Raw genomic sequence first — 21,209 nt, 5'->3', positions numbered from 1 at the left:
CCTCACAGCCTCTCCTTCCCTATCTCTCCTCTCCTTCCCTATCTCTCCTCTCCTCACAGCGTCTCCTTCCCTATCTCTCCTCTCCTCACAGCCTCTCCTTCCCTATCTCTCCTCTCCTCACAGCGTCTCCTTCCCTATCTCTCCTCTCCTCACAGCGTCTCCTTCCCTATCTCTCCTCTCCTCACAGCCTCTCCTTCCCTATCTCTCCTCTCCTCACAGCCTCTCCTTCCCTATCTCTCCTCTCCTCCTCCCTATCTCTCTCCCTCACAGCCTCTCCTTCCCTATCTCTCCTCTCCTCACAGCCTCTCCTTCCCTATCTCTCCTCTCCTCACAGTGTCTCCTTCCCTATCTCTCCTCTCCTCACAGCCTCTCCTTCCCTATCTCTCCTCTCCTCACAGCGTCTCCTTCCCTATCTCTCCTCTCCTCACAGCCTCTCCTTCCCTATCTCTCCTCTCCTCACAGCGTCTCCTTCCCTATCTCTCCTCTCCTCACAGCCTCTTCGTACTGGTGTGTCTGGGTTCAGTATAGTACAGTTGGAGAAGGGAGCAGCATGTCCCCATACATTGTCCCAGATGGATCCCTCCTCCTTATCGTGGACTACTGTGGACCAGGGGCCCATAGATGCACTTCAATGACAATTACAGTGTAATCTACGCTGTTAGTACGTCTCCTCGTGTTGCTCATTACTATCATTATGTTAAGGACTGTTTAAGATTTCACGTCTAGGAGACAGACAACTGATGAGCCTGGGCGGTTTGGGGAGTCTCACTCTAAATGATTTACCTCTGTTTATTATACAGAGAGGGCACCAGGCATTGCAACAATTCATTGTTTTATACATATACATGGAAAAGGGCTTGCATGTGATCTCAGATCTTCGCCCGTCGCCCGTCTCGTTGATCCTCTCAGCTCTCTGTGCGTCAGGGAGACGTGGTGTATGCTGTCATCTTCGCCCTTCGCCCGTCTCCATACATCCTCTCAGCTCTCTGTGCGTCAGGGAGACGTGGTGTATGCTGTCATCTTCGCCCGTCGCCCGTCTCCATACATCCTCTCAGCTCTCTGTGCGTCAGGGAGACGTGGTGTATGCTGTCATCTTCGCCCTTCGCCCGTCTCCATACATCCTCAATTCTGATCTAGTCATTTGGTTATTTTTATTCACTTGTCCCCATCATCATATCATCAGCCGACGCTGTGAAGGATGACAAAACAGCCTAAAGCAAAAACACATCACTGTGGTTTCCTAGAGAGACGCCCAAAGAGGAAGAGAGGCTCAATGATAATTAATTGTATCAATATTTTCCTGAACACATTGATCATCTAGAAAATGTTTGTTCTCCATTGGCTGTACCTTCCTCTACTCTCATTGGCTGTCCCCTCCTCTACTCTCATTGGCTGTACCTTCTTCCTCTTCCTCTCCTCATTGGCTGTACTCTCATTGGCTGTACCTTCCTCTACTCTCATTGGCTGTACCTTCCTCTACTCTCATTGGCTGTACCTTCCTCTACTCTCATTGGCTGTACCTTCCTCTACTCCCATTGGCTGTACCTTCCTCTACTCTCATTGGCTGTATTGGCCTTCCTCTACTCTCATTGGCTGTACCTTCCTCTGTCTCTCATTGGCTGTACCCTCCTCTCTTTCTTTCTCATTGGCTGTCCCTTCCTCTACTCTCATTGGCTGTCCCTTCCTCTCTCTCATTGGCTGTCCCCTCCTCTACTCCCATTGGCTGTACCTTCCTCTCTCTCATTGGCTGTACCTTCCTCTACTCTCATTGGCTGTACCTTCCTCTACTCTCATTGGCTGTACCTTCCTCTGGCTGTACTTCCTCTCATTGGCTGTACTGTACTTCCTCTACTCTCATTGGCTGTCCCTTCCTCTACTGTACTCATTGGCTGTACCTTCCTCTACTCTCATTGGCTGTACCTTCCTCTACTCTCATTGGCTGTACCTTCCTCTACTCTCATGGCTGTACCCTCCTCTACTCTCATGGCTGTCCCCTCCTCTACTCTCATTGGCTGTACCTTCCTCTACTCTCATTGGCTGTCCCCTCCTCTACTCTCATTGGCTGTACCTTCCTCTACTCTCATTGGCTGTACCTTCCTCTACTCTCATTGGCTGTACCTTCCTCTACTCTCATGGCTGTACCTTCCTCTCTTTCTCATTGGCTGTCCCCTCTTCTCATGGCTGTACCTTCCTCTACTCTCATTGGCTGTACCTTCCTCTCTTTCTCATTGGCTGTCCCCTCTTCTCATGGCTGTACCTTCCTCTACTCTCATTGGCTGTCCCCTCCTCTCATGGCTGTACCCTCCTCTTCTCTCATTGGCTGTCCCCTCCTCTCATGGCTGTACCTTCCTCTACTCTCATGGCTGTACCCTCCTCTCATTGGCTGTACCTTCCTCTCACTCTCATTGGCTGTCCCCTCCTCTCATGGCTGTACCTTCCTCTACTCTCATGGCTGTACCTTCCTCTACTCTCATTGGCTGTCCCCTCCTCTCATGGCTGTACCTTCCTCTACTCTCATGGCTGTACCCTCCTCTACTCTCATTGGCTGTCCCCTCCTCTCATGGCTGTACCTTCCTCTACTCTCATTGGCTGTCCCCTCCTCTCATGGCTGTACCTTCCTCTCTTTCTCATTGGCTGTCCCCTCCTCTCATGGCTGTACCTTCCTCTCTTTCTCATTGGCTGTCCCCTCTTCTCATGGCTGTACCTTCCTCTCTTTCTCATTGGCTGTCCCCTCTTCTCATGGCTGTACCTTCCTCTACTCTCATTGGCTGTCCCCTCCTCTTCTCTCATGGCTGTCCCCTCCTCTACTCTCATTGGCTGTCCCCTCCTCTCATGGCTGTACCCTCCTCTACTCTCATTGGCTGTCCCCTCCTCTCATTGGCTGTCCCCTCCTCTTCTCTCATGGCTGTCCCCTCCTCTCACTCTCATTGGCTGTCCCCTCCTCTCATGGCTGTACCCTCCTCTACTGTCCCCCTCTTCTTGGCTGTCCCTCTCTCTCATGGCTGTCCCCTCCTCTCATGGCTGTACCCTCCTCTCATGGCTGTACCCTCCTCTCATGGCTGTCCCCTCCTCTCATGGCTGTACCCTCCTCTACTCTCATTGGCTGTCCCCTCCTCTCATGGCTGTCCCCTCCTCTACTCTCATTGGCTGTCCTCTCCTCTCATGGCTGTCCCCTCCTCTCCTCTCATGGCTGTCCCCTCCTCTCCTCTCATGGCTGTCCCCTCCTCTCCTCTCATGGCTGTCCCCTCCTCTCCTCTCATGGCTGTCACCTCCTCTCCTCTCATGGCTGTCACCTCCTCTCTTCTCATGGACGTCCTCTCCTCTCATGGCTGTCCCCTCCTCTCCTATCATGGCTGTCCCCTCCTCTCCTCTCATGGCTGTCCCCTCCTCTCCTCTCATGGCTGTCACCTCCTCTCTTCTCATGGCTGTCCCCTCCTCTCCTCTCATGGCTGTCCCCTCCTCTCCTCTCATGGCTGTCCCCTCCTCTCCTCTCATGGCTGTCACCTCCTCTCTTCTCATGGACGTCCTCTCCTCTCATGGCTGTCCCCTCCTCTCCTCTCATGGCTGTCACCTCCTCTCCTCTCATGGCTGTCACCTCCTCTCCTCTCATGGCTGTCACCTCCTCTCTTCTCATGGATGTCCCCTCCTCTCCTCTCATGGCTGTCACCTCCTCTCTTCTCATGGATGTCCTCTCCTCTCATGGCTGTCCCCTCCTCTCCTCTCATGGCTGTCACCTCCTCTCTTCTCATGGATGTCCTCTCCTCTCATGGCTGTCCCCTCCTCTCCTCTCATGGCTGTCCCCTCCTCTCCTCTCATGGCTGTCACCTCCTCTCTTCTCATGGATGTCCTCTCCTCTCATGGCTGTCCCCTCCTCTCCTCTCATGGCTGTCACCTCCTCTCTTCTCATGGCTGTCACCTCCTCTCTTCTCATGGATGTCCTCTCCTCTCATGGCTGTCCCCTCCTCTCCTCTCATGGCTGTCACCTCCTCTCATGGCTGTCACCTCCTCTCTTCTCATGGATGTCCTCTCCTCTCATGGCTGTCACCTCCTCTCCTCTCATGGCTGTCACCTCCTCTCTTCTCATGGCTATCACCTCCTCTCCTCTCATGGCTGCCCCCTCCTCTCCTCTCCTCTGCTCTCCTCTCAACTTCCTCTCCTCTCCTCTTCTGTCTGAGCGGCTCTCAACATCTCCAAAGCAAAAGGTCAAAGAAAACAGTCCAGGACTCTAGAGTGGTCACAGTTAAGAGCCTGCTATAAACACAATATTCTCTTTGACGCTCTCTCTCTCTTTCTCTCCCTCTCTGAAAGACACTTAGCCAGCACCCCCCTTCTACTCTCCACGCAATCACTACAAAGGTGTCTTTCAGCTGTGGGGTAATCACCACAATGGTGTACAGCTGCAGTGATCGGTAAGCTGCTCTGACAGCTGACTCTTAAAGTTAATGAGGGAGATATAAGTCTCCAACTTCAGTGATTTTTGCAATTCGTTCCAGTCATTGGCAGCAGAGAACTGGAAGGAAAGGCGGCCAAAGGAGGAATTGGCTTTGGGGGTGACCAGTGAGATATACCTGCTGGAGTGCGTGCTACGTGTGGGTGCTGCTATGGTGACTAGTGAGCTGAGATAAGGCGGAGCTTTTACCTAGCAAAAACGTATAGATGACCTGGAGCCAGTAGGTTTGGCGACGAGTATGTAGCGAGGACCAGCCAACGAAGAGTGTACAGGTCGCAGTGGTGGGTAGTATATGGGGCTTTGGTGACAAAACAGATGGCACTGTGATAGACTGCATCCAATTTGCTGAGTAGAGTGTTGGAGGCTAATTTGTAAATGACATCGACAAAGTCGCGTATCGGTAGGAGAGTCAGTTTTACGAGGATAAGTTTGGTAGCATGAGTGAAGGAGGCTTTGTTGCGAAATAGGATGCCGATTCTAGATTAACTCTCAGATTGTTAAGGAATACTAAAAGCTATCAAGCCCTGGACAAACCTGCTGTTCACTATTTAACAAACACACACACAGTCCCTGTCTGAGGAGTGACAAAATCTGCCTCCTCACACACACACACACACACACACACACACACACAACACTCTCTGTCTGAGGAGTTACGCAACATCGTGTCCCTGTCCTCTCAGGACATGACATGTTAATGAGAAACAGGAAGCCAGTGTTTCCACAGGAGTTCCAAAGAGCTTTCACTCTCAATCTGTTTTTACAAAGGATATAGCTTGGTTATTGTTAAAAGCATATAGCCTTTGGTTTCTTTTCCTACTATGCATTGTTGGTTAAGGGCTTGCAAGTAAGCATTTGGCTCATTTGACAAATAACAATACATTTTATTTTATTAGAATACAGTCCTCCTTTCAGAATACAGTCCTCCTTTCAGAATACAGTCCTCCTTTCAGAATACAGTCCTCCTTTCAGAATACAGTCCTCCTCTCAGAATACAGTCCTCCTTTCAGAATACAGTCCTCCTTTCAGAATACAGTCCTCCTCTCAGAATACAGTCCTCCTCTCAGAATACAGTCCTCCTTTCAGAATACAGTCCTCCTCTCAGAATACAGTCCTCCTCTCAGAATAGAGTCCTCCTATCAGAATACAGTCCTCCTCTCAGAATTACAGTCCTCCTTTCAGAATACAGTCCTCTCAGAATACAGTCCTCCTTTCAGAATGCAGTCCTCCTCTCAGAATACAGTCCATCTTTCAGAATACAGTCCTCCTTTCAGAATACAGTCCTCTCAGAATACAGTCCTCCTTTCAGAATACAGTCCTCCTCTCAGAATACAGTCCTCCTTTCAGAATATAGTCCTCTCAGAATACAGTCCTCCTCTCAGAATACAGTCCTCCTCTCAGAATGCAGTCCTCCTCTCTGAATACAGTCCTCCTCTCAGAAGACAGTCCTCCTCTCAGAATACAGTCCTCCTTTCAGAATACAGTCCTCCTATCAGAATACAGTCCTCCTCTCAGAATACAGTCCTCCTTTCAGAATACAGTCCTCCTCTCAGAAAACAGTCCTCCTTTCAGAATACAGTCCTCCTCTCAGAATACAGTCCTCCTTTCAGAATATAGTCCTCTCAGAATACAGTCCTCCTCTCAGAATGCAGTCCTCCTCTCAGAATGCAGTCCTCCTCTCAGAAGACAGTCCTCCTCTCTGAATACAGTCCTCCTTTCTGAATACAGTCCTCCTTTCAGAATACAGTCCTCCTCTCAGAATAGAGTCCTCCTTTCAGAATACAGTTCTCCTCTCAGAATAGAGTCCTCCTCTCAGAATACAGTCCTCCTTTCAGAATACAGTCCTCCTTTCAGAATACAGTCCTCCTCTCAGAATAGAATCCTCCTTTCAGAATACAGTCCTCCTCTCAGAATACAGTCCTCCTCTCAGAATAGAATCCTCCTTTCAGAATACAGTCCTCCTCTCAGAATACAGTCCTCCTTTCTGAATACAGTCCTCCTCTCAGAATACAGTCCTCCTTTCAGAATACAGTCCTCCTCTCAGAAAACAGTCCTCCTTTCAGAATACAGTCCTCCTCTCAGAATACAGTCATCCTCTCAGATTGCAGTCCTCCTTTCAGAATATAGTCCTCTCAGAATACAGTCCTCCTCTCAGAATACAGTCCTCCTCTCAGAATGCAGTCCTCCTCTCAGAATGCAGTCCTCCTCTCAGAAGACAGTCCTCTCTGAATACAGTCCTCCTCTCTGAATACAGTCCTCCTCTCAGAATACAGTCCTCCTTTCAGAATACAGTCCTCCTTTTAGAATACAGTCCTCCTCTCTGAATACAGTCCTCCTCTCTGAATACAGTCCTCCTCTCAGAATAGAGTCATCCTTTCAGAATACAGTCCTCCTCTCAGAATACAGTCCTCCTTTCAGAAGACAGTCCTCCTCTCAGAATACAGTCCTCCTTTCAGAATACAGTCCTCCTCTCAGAATAGAGTCCTCCTTTCAGAATACAGTTCTCCTCTCAGAATAGAGTCCTCCTCTCAGAATACAGTCCTCCTTTCAGAATACAGTCCTCCTTTCAGAATACAGTCCTCCTCTCAGAATAGAGTCCTCCTTTCAGAATACAGTCCTCCTTTCAGAATACAGTCCTCCTCTCAGAATAGAATCCTCCTTTCAGAATACAGTCCTCTCAGAATACAGTCCTCCTCTCAGAATAGAGTCCTCCTCTCAGAATAGAGTCCTCCTTTCAGAAGACAGTCCTCCTCTCAGAATACAGTCCTCCTTTCAGAATACAGTCCTCCTCTCAGAATACAGTCCTCCTCTAAGAATACAGTCCTCCTTTCAGAATACAGTCCTCCTCTCAGAATACAGTCCTCCTTTCAGAATACAGTCCTCCTCTCAGTATACAGTCCTCCTCTCAGAATACAGTCCTCCTCTCAGAATAGAGTCATCCTTTCAGAATACAGCCCTCCTCTCAGAATACAGTCCTCCTCTCAGAATACAGTCCTCCTTTCAGAATACAGTCCTCTGTGGCCTGGCTGGTCTAGTGGTAATGTTGCAGCATTAGGTGTCTAAGTCAAAGCCTCAACTCTGTTCCACTTGAAATATTGACCGTAATTCAAATCCACAAACCTTTGGGGAGCAACATTACAACATTATACCGGGACAGTCTGCTGTTCTCTACTGCATCAATAGCCACTACAGGGGGAGGCAAATTGAGAAAGACTCTGGCCAGGGCTCAGACTCTGTTCGTGCTCTGGCAGTTCCAAGGGGAAGAGAGGGAGTCAGCAGTGTGATTCAGTCTATACTGCAGTAAACTCCTCACCCAGTGTGATTCAGTCTGTACTGTAGAAAACTCCCCACTCACATCTGAGTCGTAAATGACACCCTATTCCCTATACAGGGTGCTATTTGGAATGCGCCCCTGCGTATCTATATAGAGAATAGGGTTTTATTTGGGATGCATCCTCCATCTATGAGTCACTATTCTAACACCCCCCCCCAGCCCACTCCCTCTCTCTCACTCTGTTCTCTTTCTCTGTCCCATTATCCCTCCCTCAGACGATGTTCTGTAGCGTGAAACCAACTCGGTTCCAGAGAGAACGACTGGGCATACCTAGGGGCTGCTGTAAGCATTCAGGGTTAATTGTCATGGAGACACAGACCGGCTAAACAAATTACACCCAGAGAAACACGATCCCGACGTTGTAAGCTATCCTCTCCCAATCACTCTTCCTCCAATTTAAGTATTTAATTTGTAAAAGGTCTGGAAACAAAGAAGTTGTGCAACCTGTCTCATGAGAGGCAGTGATCTGGCAGTAGTATCATAGAAAGGCCTACAACCATGTCTGAGAGACCAGAATATATGAGCTGATCTGGCAGTAGTATCATAGGGAGACCAGAATATATTAGCTGATCTGGCAGTAGTATCATAGAGAGACCAGAATATATTAGCTGATCTGGCAGTAGTATTATAGAGAGACCAGAATATATTAGCTGATCTGGCAGTAGTACCATAGAGACCAGAATATATTAGCTGATCTGGCAGTAGTACCATAAAAGAGACCAGAATATATTAGCTGATCTGGCAGTAGTATCATAGAGAGACCAGAATATATTAGCTGATCTGGCAGTAGTATCATAGAGAGACCAGAATATATTAGCTGATCTGGCAGTAGTATCATAGAGACAAGAATATATTAGCTGATCTGGCAGTAGTATCATGGAGAGATCAGAATAGATTATCTGATCTGGCAGTAGTGTCACACACACCAGAATACATTGTCTGATCTGCCAGGAATATCATAGGGAGGCCAGAATATATTAGCTGATCTGGCAGTAGTATCATAGAGACCAGAATATATTAGCTGATCTGGCAGTAGTGTCACAGACAGCAGAATATATTATCTGATCTGGCAGTAGAGTCATAGAGAGACAAGAATATATTAGCTGATCTGGCAGTAGTATCATAGAGACCAGAATATATTAGCTGATCTGGCAGTAGTATCATAGAGAGACCAGAATATATTAGCTGATCTGGAAGTAGACACTGGGAGAACAGAAGATATTAGCTGATCTGGAAGTAGTGACATAGAGAAACCAAAATATATGATCTAATCTGGCAGTGGTATCATAGAGAGACCAGCATATATTAGCTGATCTGGCAGTAGTATCATCAATGAATTAGCTGCAGTGGTATTATAGAGAGAACTGAATATATAAATTGATCTGGAAGTAGTATAACAGACACCAGAATATATTAGCTGATCTGGCAGTAGTGTCATAGAGACCAGAATATATTAGCTGATCTGGCAGTAGTGTCATAGAGACCAGAATATATTAGCTGATCTGGCAGTAGTGTCACAGACAGCAGAATATATTATCTGATCTGGCAGTAGAGTCATAGAGAGACAAGAATATATGATCTGATCTGGCAGTAGTATCATAGGGAGACCAGAATATATTAGCTGATCTGGCAGTAGTACCATAAAAGAGACCAGAATATATTAGCTGATCTGGCAGTAGTATCATAGAGAGTCCAGAATATATTAGCTGATCTGGAAGTAGACACTGGGAGAACAGAAGATATTAGCTGATCTGGCAGTAGTATCATAGAGACCAGAATATATTAGCTGATCTGGAAGTAGTGACATAGAGAAACCAAAATATATGATCTAATCTGGCAGTGGTATCATAGAGAGACCAGCATATATTAGCTGATCTGGCAGTAGTATCATCAATGAATTAGCTGCAGTAGTATTATAGAGAGACCAGAATATATTAGCTGATCTGGCAGTAGTATTATAGATAGACCAAAATATATTAGCTGATCTGGCAGTAGTGTCATAGAGAGACCTGAATATATTAGCTGATCTGGCAGTAGTATCATAGAGAGACCAGAATATATTAGCTGATCTGGCAGTAGTGTCATAGACATCAGAATATATTAGCTGATCTGGCAGTAGTATCATAGAGAGACCAGCATATATTAGCTGATCTGTCAGTAGTATTATAGAGAGACCAGAATATATTAGATGATCTGGCAGTAATGTCATAGAGAGACCAGAATATATTAGCTGATCTGGCAGTAGTATTATAGAGAGACCAGAATATATTAGCTAATCTGGCAGTAGTATAATAGAGAGACCTGAATATATTAGCTGATCTGGCAGTAGAATCATAGAGAGACCAGAATATATTAGCTGATCTGGCAGTAGTATTATAGAGAGACCATAATATATTAGCTAATCTGGCAGTAGTATAATAGAGAGACCAGAATATATTAGCTGATCTGGCAGTAGAATCATCAATGAATTAGCTGCTAGTCTCACACTTAAATCAGCAAGAGCAAAATAAACCTAAAGCAAATCTCTTAATCATTTTAGAATTTAAAGGTGCAATCTGCAATTCAAACAACAACAAAGTGGTTTTCCTGACATTTTTATGTGGGGTAAGAAGCAGAGGGATCGAGCTGGAGAGATGTAACCACTCTAAAATCAATCCCAGATTGTCCCTTTAAACCAGTAATCAGCAGTGAGAGTTTGATGGGAAAGTTAACCATAATAGATTGTAATTGTAGACAGCTCTCACCGGGTCGCCTGGTACTGGAACTGTTCTGTTTACTCTCCTTATAAACCAGCTGTTTGATCCACAAGGTCGGAGCCGTAATCTCTGCAACGATACAGGTAGAGAACAGGGGCGCGTTTAGCAGGATACAATGTTTTGGAACGTTCAGAAATATGCTATTTAGAACAAAAATGCCTCTGTTAATTGGAATTTCCTTTTGCAACGTTTGAGATCGTGGATCAGGTACAGTCAGAATATATCAGCAACAGAAACTACAGTACAGTATGAAGACAGGCTAAAACTGCTCCTCCAATAGAAATCACCGATCCCACTTGTTGTCATGGCGACGTTGACTAGCTAAACGCATGCGTAGAAACACGTCATCGGGTCTAACGGTCGTGTTTCTGTCGAACCAGGCCATCAAATCAAAGGCTCCTCCTCGAAAGTTGTTTTTGACAAAAATGAAAACGTGTCAGTTTGTCACATTCACAACGTTGTAGTGATGATAGGTTCCGCTACTTAAAACACTGGCTCGAAGCTAGGATACATTTTTCACGTCTCCAATTGACTTGCCAAACCCTAAACACCGGCCTGGTCGGTCAAGTCTGCATCGCAATTCGTTCCCGGAAGTTGTGCGATGTTGCACCTTTGGGTTTGAAAACTCTGCGCTATAACATATATAGGAGGTTGGAGCTGTGCAACGAGATAGAGGCAGAACGACACTCTGCGCTATAGCATATATAGGAGGTTGGAGCTGTGGGCTCTGCAACGAGATAGAGGCAGAACGACACTCTGCGCTATAACATATATAGGAGGTTGGAGCTGTGCAACGAGATAGAGGCAGAACGACTCTCTGCGCTATAGCATATATAGGAGGTTGGAGCTGTGCAACGAGATAGAGGCAGAACGACACTCTGCGCTATAGCATATATAGGAGGTTGGAGCTGTGCAACGAGATAGAGGCAGAACGACACTCTGCGCTATAGCATATATAGGAGGTTGGAGCTGTGCAACGAGATAGAGGCAGAACGACACTCTGCGCTATAACATATATAGGAGGTTGGAGCTGTGCAACGAGATAGAGGCAGAACGACTCTCTGCGCTATAGCATATATAGGAGGTTGGAGCTGTGCAACGAGATAGAGGCAGAACGACTCTCTGCGCTATAACATATATAGGAGGTTGGAGCTGTGGGCTCTGCAACGACATAGAGGCAGAACGACACTCTGCGCTATAACATATATAGGAGGTTGGAGCTGTGCAACGAGATAGAGGCAGAACGACACTCTGCGCTATAACATATATAGGAGGTTGGAGCTGTGGGCTCTGCAACGAGATAGAGGCAGAACGACACTCTGCGCTATAACATATATAGGAGGTTGGAGCTGTGGGCTCTGCAACGAGATAGAGGCAGAACGACACTCTGCGCTATAACATATATAGGAGGTTGGAGCTGTGGGCTCTGCAACGAGATAGAAGCAGAACGACACTCTGCGCTATAGCATATATAGGAGGTTGGAGCTGTGCAACGAGATAGAGGCAGAACGACTCTCTGCGCTATAACATATATAGGAGGTTGGAGCTGTGGGCTCTGCAACGAGATAGAGGCAGAACGACACTCTGCGCTATAACATATATAGGAGGTTGGAGCTGTGCAACGAGATAGAGGCAGAACGACACTCTGCGCTATAACATATATAGGAGGTTGGAGCTGTGGGCTCTGCAACGAGATAGAGGCAGAACGACACTCTGCGCTATAACATATATAGGAGGTTGGAGCTGTGGGCTCTGCAACGAGATAGAGGCAGAACGACACTCTGCGCTATAACATATATAGGAGGTTGGAGCTGTGCAACGAGATAGAGGCAGAACGACAGTCTGCGCTATAGCATATATAGGAGGTTGGAGCTGTGCAACGAGATAGAGGCAGAACGACACTCTGCGCTATAACATATATAGGAGGTTGGAGCTGTGCAACGAGATAGAGGCAGAACGACACTCTGCGCTATAACATATATAGGAGGTTGGAGCTGTGCAACGAGATAGAGGCAGAACGACACTCTGCGCTATAGCATATATAGGAGGTTGGAGCTGTGCAACGAGATAGAGGCAGAACGACACTCTGCGCTATAGCATATATAGGAGGTTGGAGCTATGGGCTCTGCAACGAGATAGAGGTAGAACGACACTCTGCGCTATAACATACAGTGCCTTGCGAAAGTATTCGGCCCCCTTGAACTTTGCGACCTTTTGCCACATTTCAGGCTTCAAACATAAAGATATAAAACTGTATTTTTTTTGTGATGAATCAACAACAAGTGGGACACAATCATGAAGTGGAACGACATTTATTGGATATTTCAAAAAAATTTAACAAATCAAAAACTGAAAGATTGGGCGTGCAAAATTATTCAGCCCCTTTACTTTCAGTGCAGCAAACTCTCTCCAGAAGTTCAGTGAGGATCTCTGAATGATCCAATGTTGACCTAAATGACTAATGATGATAAATACAATCCACCTGTGTGTAATCAAGTCTCCGTATAAATGCACCTGCACTGTGATAGTCTCAGAGGTCCGTTAAAAGCTCAGAGAGCATCATGAAGAACAAGGAACACACCAGGCAGGTCCGAGATACTGTTGTGAAGAAGTTTAAAGCCGGATTTGGATACAAAAAGATTTCCCAAGCTTTAAACATCCCAAGGAGCACTGTGCAAGCGATAATATTGAAATGGAAGGAGTATCAGACCACTGCAAATCTACCAAGACCTGGCCGTCCATCTAAACTTTCAGCTCATACAAGGAGAAGACTGATCAGAGATGCAGCCAAGAGGCCCATGATCACTCTGGATGAACTGCAGAGATCTACAGCTGAGGTGGGAGACTCTGTCCATAGGACAACAATCAGTCGTATATTGCACAAATCTGGCCTTTATGGAAGAGTGGCAAGAAGAAAGCCATTTCTTAAAGATATCCATAAAAAGTGTTGTTTAAAGTTTGCCACAAGCCACCTGGGAGACACACCAAACATGTGGAAGAAGGTGCTCTGGTCAGTTGAAACCAAAATTGAACTTTCTGGCAACAATGCCGAATGTTATGTTTGGCGTAAAAGCAACACAGCTCATCACCCTGAACACACCATCCCCACTGTCAAAGATGGTGGTGGCAGCATCATGGTTTGGGCCTGCTTTTCTTCAGCGGGGACAGGGAAGATGGTTACAATTGATGGGAAGATGGATGGAGCCAAATACAGGACCATTCTGGAAGAAAACCTGATGGAGTCTGCAAAAGACCTGAGACTGGGACGGAGATTTGTCTTCCAACAAGACAATGATCCAAAACATAAAGCAAAATCTACAATGGAATGGTTCAAAAATAAACATATCCAGGTGTTAGAATGGCCAAGTCAAAGTCCAGACCTGAATCCAATCGAGAATCTGTGGAAAGAACTGAAAACTTCTGTTCACAAATGCTCTCCATCCAACCTCACTGAGCTCGAGCTGTTTTGCAAGGAGGAATGGGAAAAAATGTCAGTCTTTCGATGTGCAAAACTGATAGAGACATACCCCAAGCGACTTACAGCTGTAATCGCAGCAAAAGGTGGCGCTACAAAGTATTAACTTAAGGGGGCTGAATAATTTTGCACGTCCAATTTTTCAGTTTTTGATTTGTTAAAAAAGTTTGAAATATCCAATAAATGTCGTTCCACTTCATGATTGTGTCCCACTTGTTGTTGATTCTTCACAAAAAATACAGTTTTATATCTTTATGTTTGAAGCCTGAAATGTGGCAAAAGGTCGCAAAGTTCAAGGGGGCCGAATACTTTCGCAAGGCACTGTATATAGGAGGTTGGAGCTATGGGCTCTGCAAGGAGATAGAGGCAGAACGACACTTTGAGCTATAACATATATAGGAGGTTGGAGCTGTGGGCTCTGCAACGAGATAGAGGCAGAACGACAGTATATGATTAGGTATTCTATATGTGATTCTATGATATTAGTAACATACTGGGTCATCGACTCAGTAACCTACTGGGTCATTGATAATGGAATTTATATGTTTAAATTAATGATTAGAATATTCCACCCTGAAACCATATAATTGTATGAAATTTATTAGAATCATAAAACTATAATCTGATGATGTGTGTAGTTTTATTCAGAATTAGAACAAGGGGACCTTATGTTCCTTTTTAGTATCTAAGCAGGGTGCATGTGGGAAACAAATGATAAGAGGAGCTATCGACAGACAAGCTGGACCACTGTGTTCCTTACAGGATATTCTGTCTCCACCCGTGGAGGGGAGAAACTGTGTGCCTTGCAGAAGATTATGGAACATGTTGTAGATTAAACAATGTATCTGTGTAGTGGAAAAACACAGATTGTCTGAGCAAGGCGTAGTTTAAGATTTGAACTTGTATGTATGTGCATAGGATATCTACTGTTTGTGTGTGAAGGTATGTGCGTAAGGAGCCCGTATAAAATGGATGGCTTTGTACAAAGGACTAGGACGTCCTCGTGAATAAACATTTAGACTAATTGTAGCTGGGTCTCCGTCTGTTTCATTCAACCAGTATCGTACAAATTCTCTAGTAGTTTAATTGAAGTTTAATTGAAGTTCAGTTTAAGAACATTGAGAACAAAATTCTCATATGAATTTGGTCCTTCGAGCCGGATCCCAATACCTGTCCCTGCCATCCGAAGGTACCACGCTGAAAAACCGTGCACGGGAGGGTCGTTGACCCGTAAATTAAAGACCTGTCCCCTGACATTGGAGTTCCATAACAGGCCGGTATATATCTAAGGTCGGCAGGGACGATGACGAGATCCAACCAACATCCCAGTCTTCAAGATGAAGGTCAGTAATCTTTATTCACGAATTTGGTTGGGATGATTTAAGATATCTTTGATTTGATGTTCTAAAATATTTGGAATTTACGTCGATGGTTAACTAATTGTGCAGGTCCGAAATGACCTGAGGTAAGGTGCGCTCCCATAAATAAAGTTTCACTTAATAGATCTGGCCGACTTTGTGACAGCATGCAGGGTTTGTTAACGCAGGGATATAACTAGGTATTCTGAGATAGGATGGTGATTCTGTACAAACAGGATAACTTAAATGGTTCATTAACATGTAGTAAATTAGCCATAGATCCAATTCAAAAGACATACCTAAATAATGTCCTCGTGAAACTGGTTTATATACAGCGAGGATATAAACTGGGTTTTGTTTTTGTGAAATAGACGGTAATTCTACGCGAACAAGATAACCCAAACCAATTCAAAAGACAATACTGAAATAGATTCCAGAAAGAGAGGGAAGCCTAATATAGCGGAGTAAGGTACGACAACAACACCTTGTAGAAGATAATTAGACAACACCTTGTAGAAGATAATTAGACAACACCTTGTAGAAGATAATTAGACAACACCTTGTAGAAGATAATTAGACAACACCTTGTAGAAGATAATTAGACAACACCTTGTAGAAGATAATTAGACAACACCTTGTAGAAGATAATTAGACAACACCTTGTAGAAGATAATTAGACAACACCTTGTAGAAGATAATTAGTAATTAGACAACACCTTGTAGAAGGTAATTAGACAACACCTTGTAGAAGATAATTAGACAACACCTTGTAGAAGATAATTAGACAACACCTTGTAGAAGATAATTAGACAACACCTTGTAGAAGATAATTAGACAACACCTTGTAGAAGGTAATTAGACAACACCTTGTAGAAGATAATTAGACAACACCTTGTAGAAGATAATTAGACAACACCTTGTAGAAGGTAATTAGACAACACCTTGTAGAAGATAATTAGACAACACCTTGTAGAAGATAATTAGACAACACCTTGTAGAAGATAATTAGACAACACCTTGTAGAAGATAATTAGACAACACCTTGTAGAAGATAATTAGACAACACCTTGTAGAAGATAATTAGACAACACCTTGTAGAAGATAATTAGACAACACCTTGTAGAAGATAATTAGACAACACCTTGTAGAAGGTAATTAGACAACACCTTGTAGAAGGTAATTAGACAACACCTTGTAGAAGATAATTAGACAACACCTTGTAGAAGAAGGATGGTGGAGCAGGTTAGCCTGATGGATAATGAACTACTTTAAAAAATGTTTTTATAATAAATAAATATAGAAAATGGGTAGAAGCGTTCCCAACTTACTTGGTGGACACGATTATGGTAACAAACATTTTAGGTCAAGATATTATCCCTAGAGTTGGTTTACTAGGATCTATCTCTTTAAATAATGGATGACATTCTAGCTAATCAGGTAGAACAAATAGAAGGCCAGAGTTAGGGACCAGAACAAGTAGGCATAGAAGTTGAAGATATACTAGCAGAACACATGAGAAGACTGTTTGTTAACCAAACCCGTATGTCCAAGATTTTGTTTGTCATACAGGTGAATTTCAGGAGAAGGTGATTCACTCAATCCAACCAGGAGACTGGGTGTGGATCCAGTCCCTGAGGAGAATAGACGGGAAGCAGCCCCGTTGGGAAGGCCCCTACCAGGGTCTGTTAAACCACCTCCTTGGCCAATAGAATAGCTTGGGTCCACGTTACCCATGGCGAGAAGGTATGTACACATATACACACGGCTGATCACACACAGAGTTAGGAGAATAACTGAGTACCAACAGGGTCCGGGGGTTACCTCCTTAACGAAGATTCCCTATCCCGACCGTTCATCACTGTGTGTGCTTCTAGAAGTGTGAGTATGGGGTGTTACCTAGCAGACCGACTCAGGGCAGGAGAGGGTTGGCGGTCTTTGGGAAGAATAGGGGCTCTGAGCTGCATCATAGTCTTGGTAACCTTTCTGATACATCCAGATCCATCACCTGCCGGTACTAATTATATGACGCCGTTGTCATTGATAAGATTGTCTGAGCAAGGCGTAGCTTCATATTTGAACTTGTGTGTATGTGTGTAGGATATCTACTGCTTGTGTGTGAAGGTATGCGCATAAGGAGCCTGTATAAAATGGATGGTTTTGTACAACGGACTAGGACGTCCTCGTGAATAAACATTTTGAATAATTGTAGCTGGGTCTCCGTTTGTTTCATTCAACCAGTATCGTATAAATTCTGGGTTGCAGATTGAGTAGTTTAATTGAAGTTCAGTTTAAGAACATTTAGAACAGAATTCTCATAACAGTCATACATTGACTTAGTAACCTACTGGGTCATACATCGACTTAGTAACCTACTGGATCATACATTGACTTAGTAACCTACTGGATCATACATTGACTTAGTAACCTACTGGGTCATACATTGACTTAGTAACCTACTGGGTCATACATTGACTTAGTAACCTACTGGGTCATACATCGACTTAGTAACCTACTGGATCATACATTGACTTAGTAACCTACTGGGTCATACATTGACTTAGTAACCTACTGGGTCATACATTGACTTAGTAACCTACTGGGTCATACATTGACTTAGTAACCTACTGGGTCATACATTGACTTAGTAACCTACTGGGTCATACATCGACTTAGTAACCTACTGGGTCATACATCGACTTAGTAACCTACTGGGTCATACATCAATTTAGTAATCTACTGGATCATACATCGACTTAGTAACCTACTGGGTCATACATCAATTTAGTAATCTACTGGATCAAACATCGACTTAGTAACCTACTGGATCATACATTGACTTAGTAACCTACTGGGTCATACATCGACTTAGTAACCTACTGGATCAAACATCGACTTAGTAACCTACTGGGTCATACATCAACTTAGTAACCTACTGGGTCATACATCGACTTAGTAACCTACTGGGTCATACATCGACTTAGTAACCTACTGGGTCATACATCGACTTAGTAACCTACTGGGTCATACATCGACTTAGTAACCTACTGGGTCACACATCAACTTATTAACCTACTGGGTCATACATCGACTTAGGATGATGAGGAGGAACAATGAAGAACCTACCATCCCCATCTGGTAGTGTTTGGGTCTCCATGGTGGGCGTGGGCTTGGAGCCGTCATCTGGGTTGAGAGTGAGAAAGAAACGGAAAGAGACTACCATTATTGAGGTTAATACAATCTACTCTCCAGAACTGTTGAATGGTTGGGATTTGCACATGGCCCGGCCAAGAGCTCAGAAAAAAAAGGATAGAGAGAGAGAGAGAGAGAGAGAGAGAGAGAGCAGAGACAGAGAGAAAGAGAGTGAGACAGAGAGAAAGAGACACAGAGAGAGAGAGAGAGAGAGAGAGAGAGAGAGAGACAGAGAGGATAGTAGGAAGGAGGGTCTCCCACATCTCTCACTTTCGTACACAAACAGACCACACATTAACTCTCACAAACTCTGTCTCACACACGCACGCATGCACACACACACACACATGGAAACCTCTATAACCCGCCCCCTCCCACCCGCACACTGTTCCACCTGCATCAGAATCAGAGAGAGCAAGTTAAGACTACCCCTCCATAACCTTTAACCTGTTGATGGCATCATCATTAAGGAAAGCCCAGAGAACCCTGCACTGGAACAAGAACACCTAGTGATGGTGGCTATACAGTGTGCCGTAGAAGAGAAACTTGTAAAATGTCCTCTTTCTTGTTTAGAGGACCTAAACCTATGTAAAATGTCCTCTTTCTTGTTTAGAGGACCTAAACCTATGTAAATGTCCTCTTTCTTGGTTAGAGGACCTAAACTCTTGTTTAGAGGACCTAAACCTATGTAAATGTCCTCTTTCTTGGTTAGAGGACCTAAACCTATGTAAAATGTCCTCTTTCTTGGTTAGAGGACCTAAACCTATGTAAAATGTCCTCTTTCTTGGTTAGCGGACCTAAACCTATGTAAATGTCCTCTTTCTTGGTTAGCGGAGCTAATTTAGTTGATCTGAGGACTTTCAGAGGACATTAGTGTACTGTATACACTAGATAGTGTACTGTATACTATATCAGCCAGCCTACTATATACTCTAGATAGTGTACTGTATACTATATCAGCCAGCCTACTATATACTCTAGATAGTGTACTGTATACTATATCAGCCAGCCTTCCATATACTTACCTAGATGTTGGGTAGATATACCACTGTTTCCCATTTCCTTCGGGTCCATCAAGCAAACCACAGAGGACCCTGGTCACTTACTATACCAGTCAGGCAGTCAGGTGGAGCAGGTAGCAAACCACAGAGGACCCTGGTCACTTACTATACCAGTCAGGCAGTCAGGTGGAGCAGGTAGCAAACCACAGAGGACCCTGGTCACTTACTATACCAGTCAGGCAGTCAGGTGGAGCAGGTAGCAAACCACAGAGGACCCTGGTCACTTACTATACCAGTCAGGCAGTCAGGTGGCATTCAAAGGTAACATGTAAAGATCCCTCTGAAGGTAATAATAATGTCAGACGTTGCTATTTGATGTGGGACTTTTTACGACCTAGGAACGGCTAAAGACAAAAGTCCTGCTGTGTGACTGTAGGACTTCCACAGTGTGTGTCACAGTGACAACTAAATGCATTGCTAAAACCCAGGAGATGTCCTGCTCTGTTTAATGTGCTGCTAAACCCCAGTAGATGTCCTGATCGGTTGTACTGTGTTTGCTAAAACCCAGTAGATGTCCTATCTGTTGTAATGTGTTGCTAAAACCCAGGAGATGTCCTGCTCTGTTTAATGTATCGCTAAAACCCCAGTAGATGTCCTGATCGGTTGTACTGTGTTTGCTAAAACCCAGTAGATGTCCTATCTGTTGTAATGTGTTGCTAAAACCCCAGGAGATGTCCTGATCGGTTGTACTGTGTTGCTAAAACCCAGTAGATGTCCTGATCTGTTGTACTGTGTTGATAAAACCCAGGTCCTGATCTGTTGTAATGTGTTGCTAAAACCCAGTAGATGTCCTATCTGTTGTAATGTGTTGCTAAACCCCAGGAGATGTCCTGATCGGTTGTACTGTGTTGCTAAAACCCAGTAGATGTCCTGATCTGTTGTACTGTGTTGCTAAAACCCAGTAGATGTCCTGGTCTGTTTAATGTGTTGCTAAAACCCAGTAGATGTCCTGATCTGTTGTAATGTGTTGCTAAAACCCAGGTCCTGGTCTGTTTAATGTGTTGCTAAAACCCAGTAGATGTCCTGGTCTGTTGTAATGTGTTGCTAAAACCCAGTAGATGTCCTGATCTGTTGTACTGTGTTGCTAAAACCCAGTAGATGTCCTGATCGGTTGTAATGTGTTGCTAAAACCCAGTAGATGTCCTGATCGGTTGTACTGTGTTACTAAAACCCAGTAGATGTCCTGATCGGTTGTAATGTGCTGCTAAAACCCAGTAGATGTCCTGATCTGTTGTACTGTGTTGCTAAAACCCAGTAGATGTCCTGATCGATTGTACTGTGTTGCTAAAACCCAGGTCCTGGTCTGTTTAATGTGTTGCTAAAACCCAGTAGATGTCCTGATCTGTTGTACTGTGTTGCTAAAACCCAGTAGATGTCCTGATCTGTTGTACTGTGTTGCTAAAACCCAGTAGATGTCCTGATCTGTTGTAATGTGTTGCTAAAACCCAGTAGATGTCCTGATCGGTTGTACTGTGTTACTAAAACCCAGTAGATGTCCTGATCTGTTGTACTGTGTTGCTAAAACCCAGTAGATGTCCTGATTGGTTGTACTGTGCTGCTAAAACCCAGGTCCTAATCTGTTGTAA

General features: G+C 44.6%; 1 protein-coding gene across 8 annotated transcripts in view; it reads right to left on the bottom strand.

Annotated features, from left to right (window-relative positions):
• Nucleotides 1-21,209, bottom strand: part of smoc1 (SPARC related modular calcium binding 1) — a 573,206-nt gene that overhangs the window by 441,210 nt on the left and 110,787 nt on the right. For 4 of the 8 annotated variants that reach the window (XM_065004417.1, XM_065004416.1, XM_065004419.1 and 1 more), the window contains 2 exons: nt 18,497-18,586; nt 10,529-10,609 (listed from right to left, as the gene is read on the bottom strand). In XM_065004417.1, the coding sequence (XP_064860489.1) occupies nt 10,529-10,609; nt 18,497-18,586 (171 nt within the window). The remainder of the gene's footprint in view (nt 1-10,528; nt 10,610-18,496; nt 18,587-21,209) is intronic. The other 4 variants (XM_065004418.1, XM_065004421.1, XM_065004420.1 and 1 more) reach the window with 3 other exon arrangements.

Source organism: Oncorhynchus nerka, linkage group LG18 (genome assembly GCF_034236695.1).
Source record: "Oncorhynchus nerka isolate Pitt River linkage group LG18, Oner_Uvic_2.0, whole genome shotgun sequence".
Lineage (NCBI taxonomy): Eukaryota > Metazoa > Chordata > Actinopteri > Salmoniformes > Salmonidae > Oncorhynchus > Oncorhynchus nerka.
This window is presented reverse-complemented; position numbering and strand designations above follow the sequence as displayed.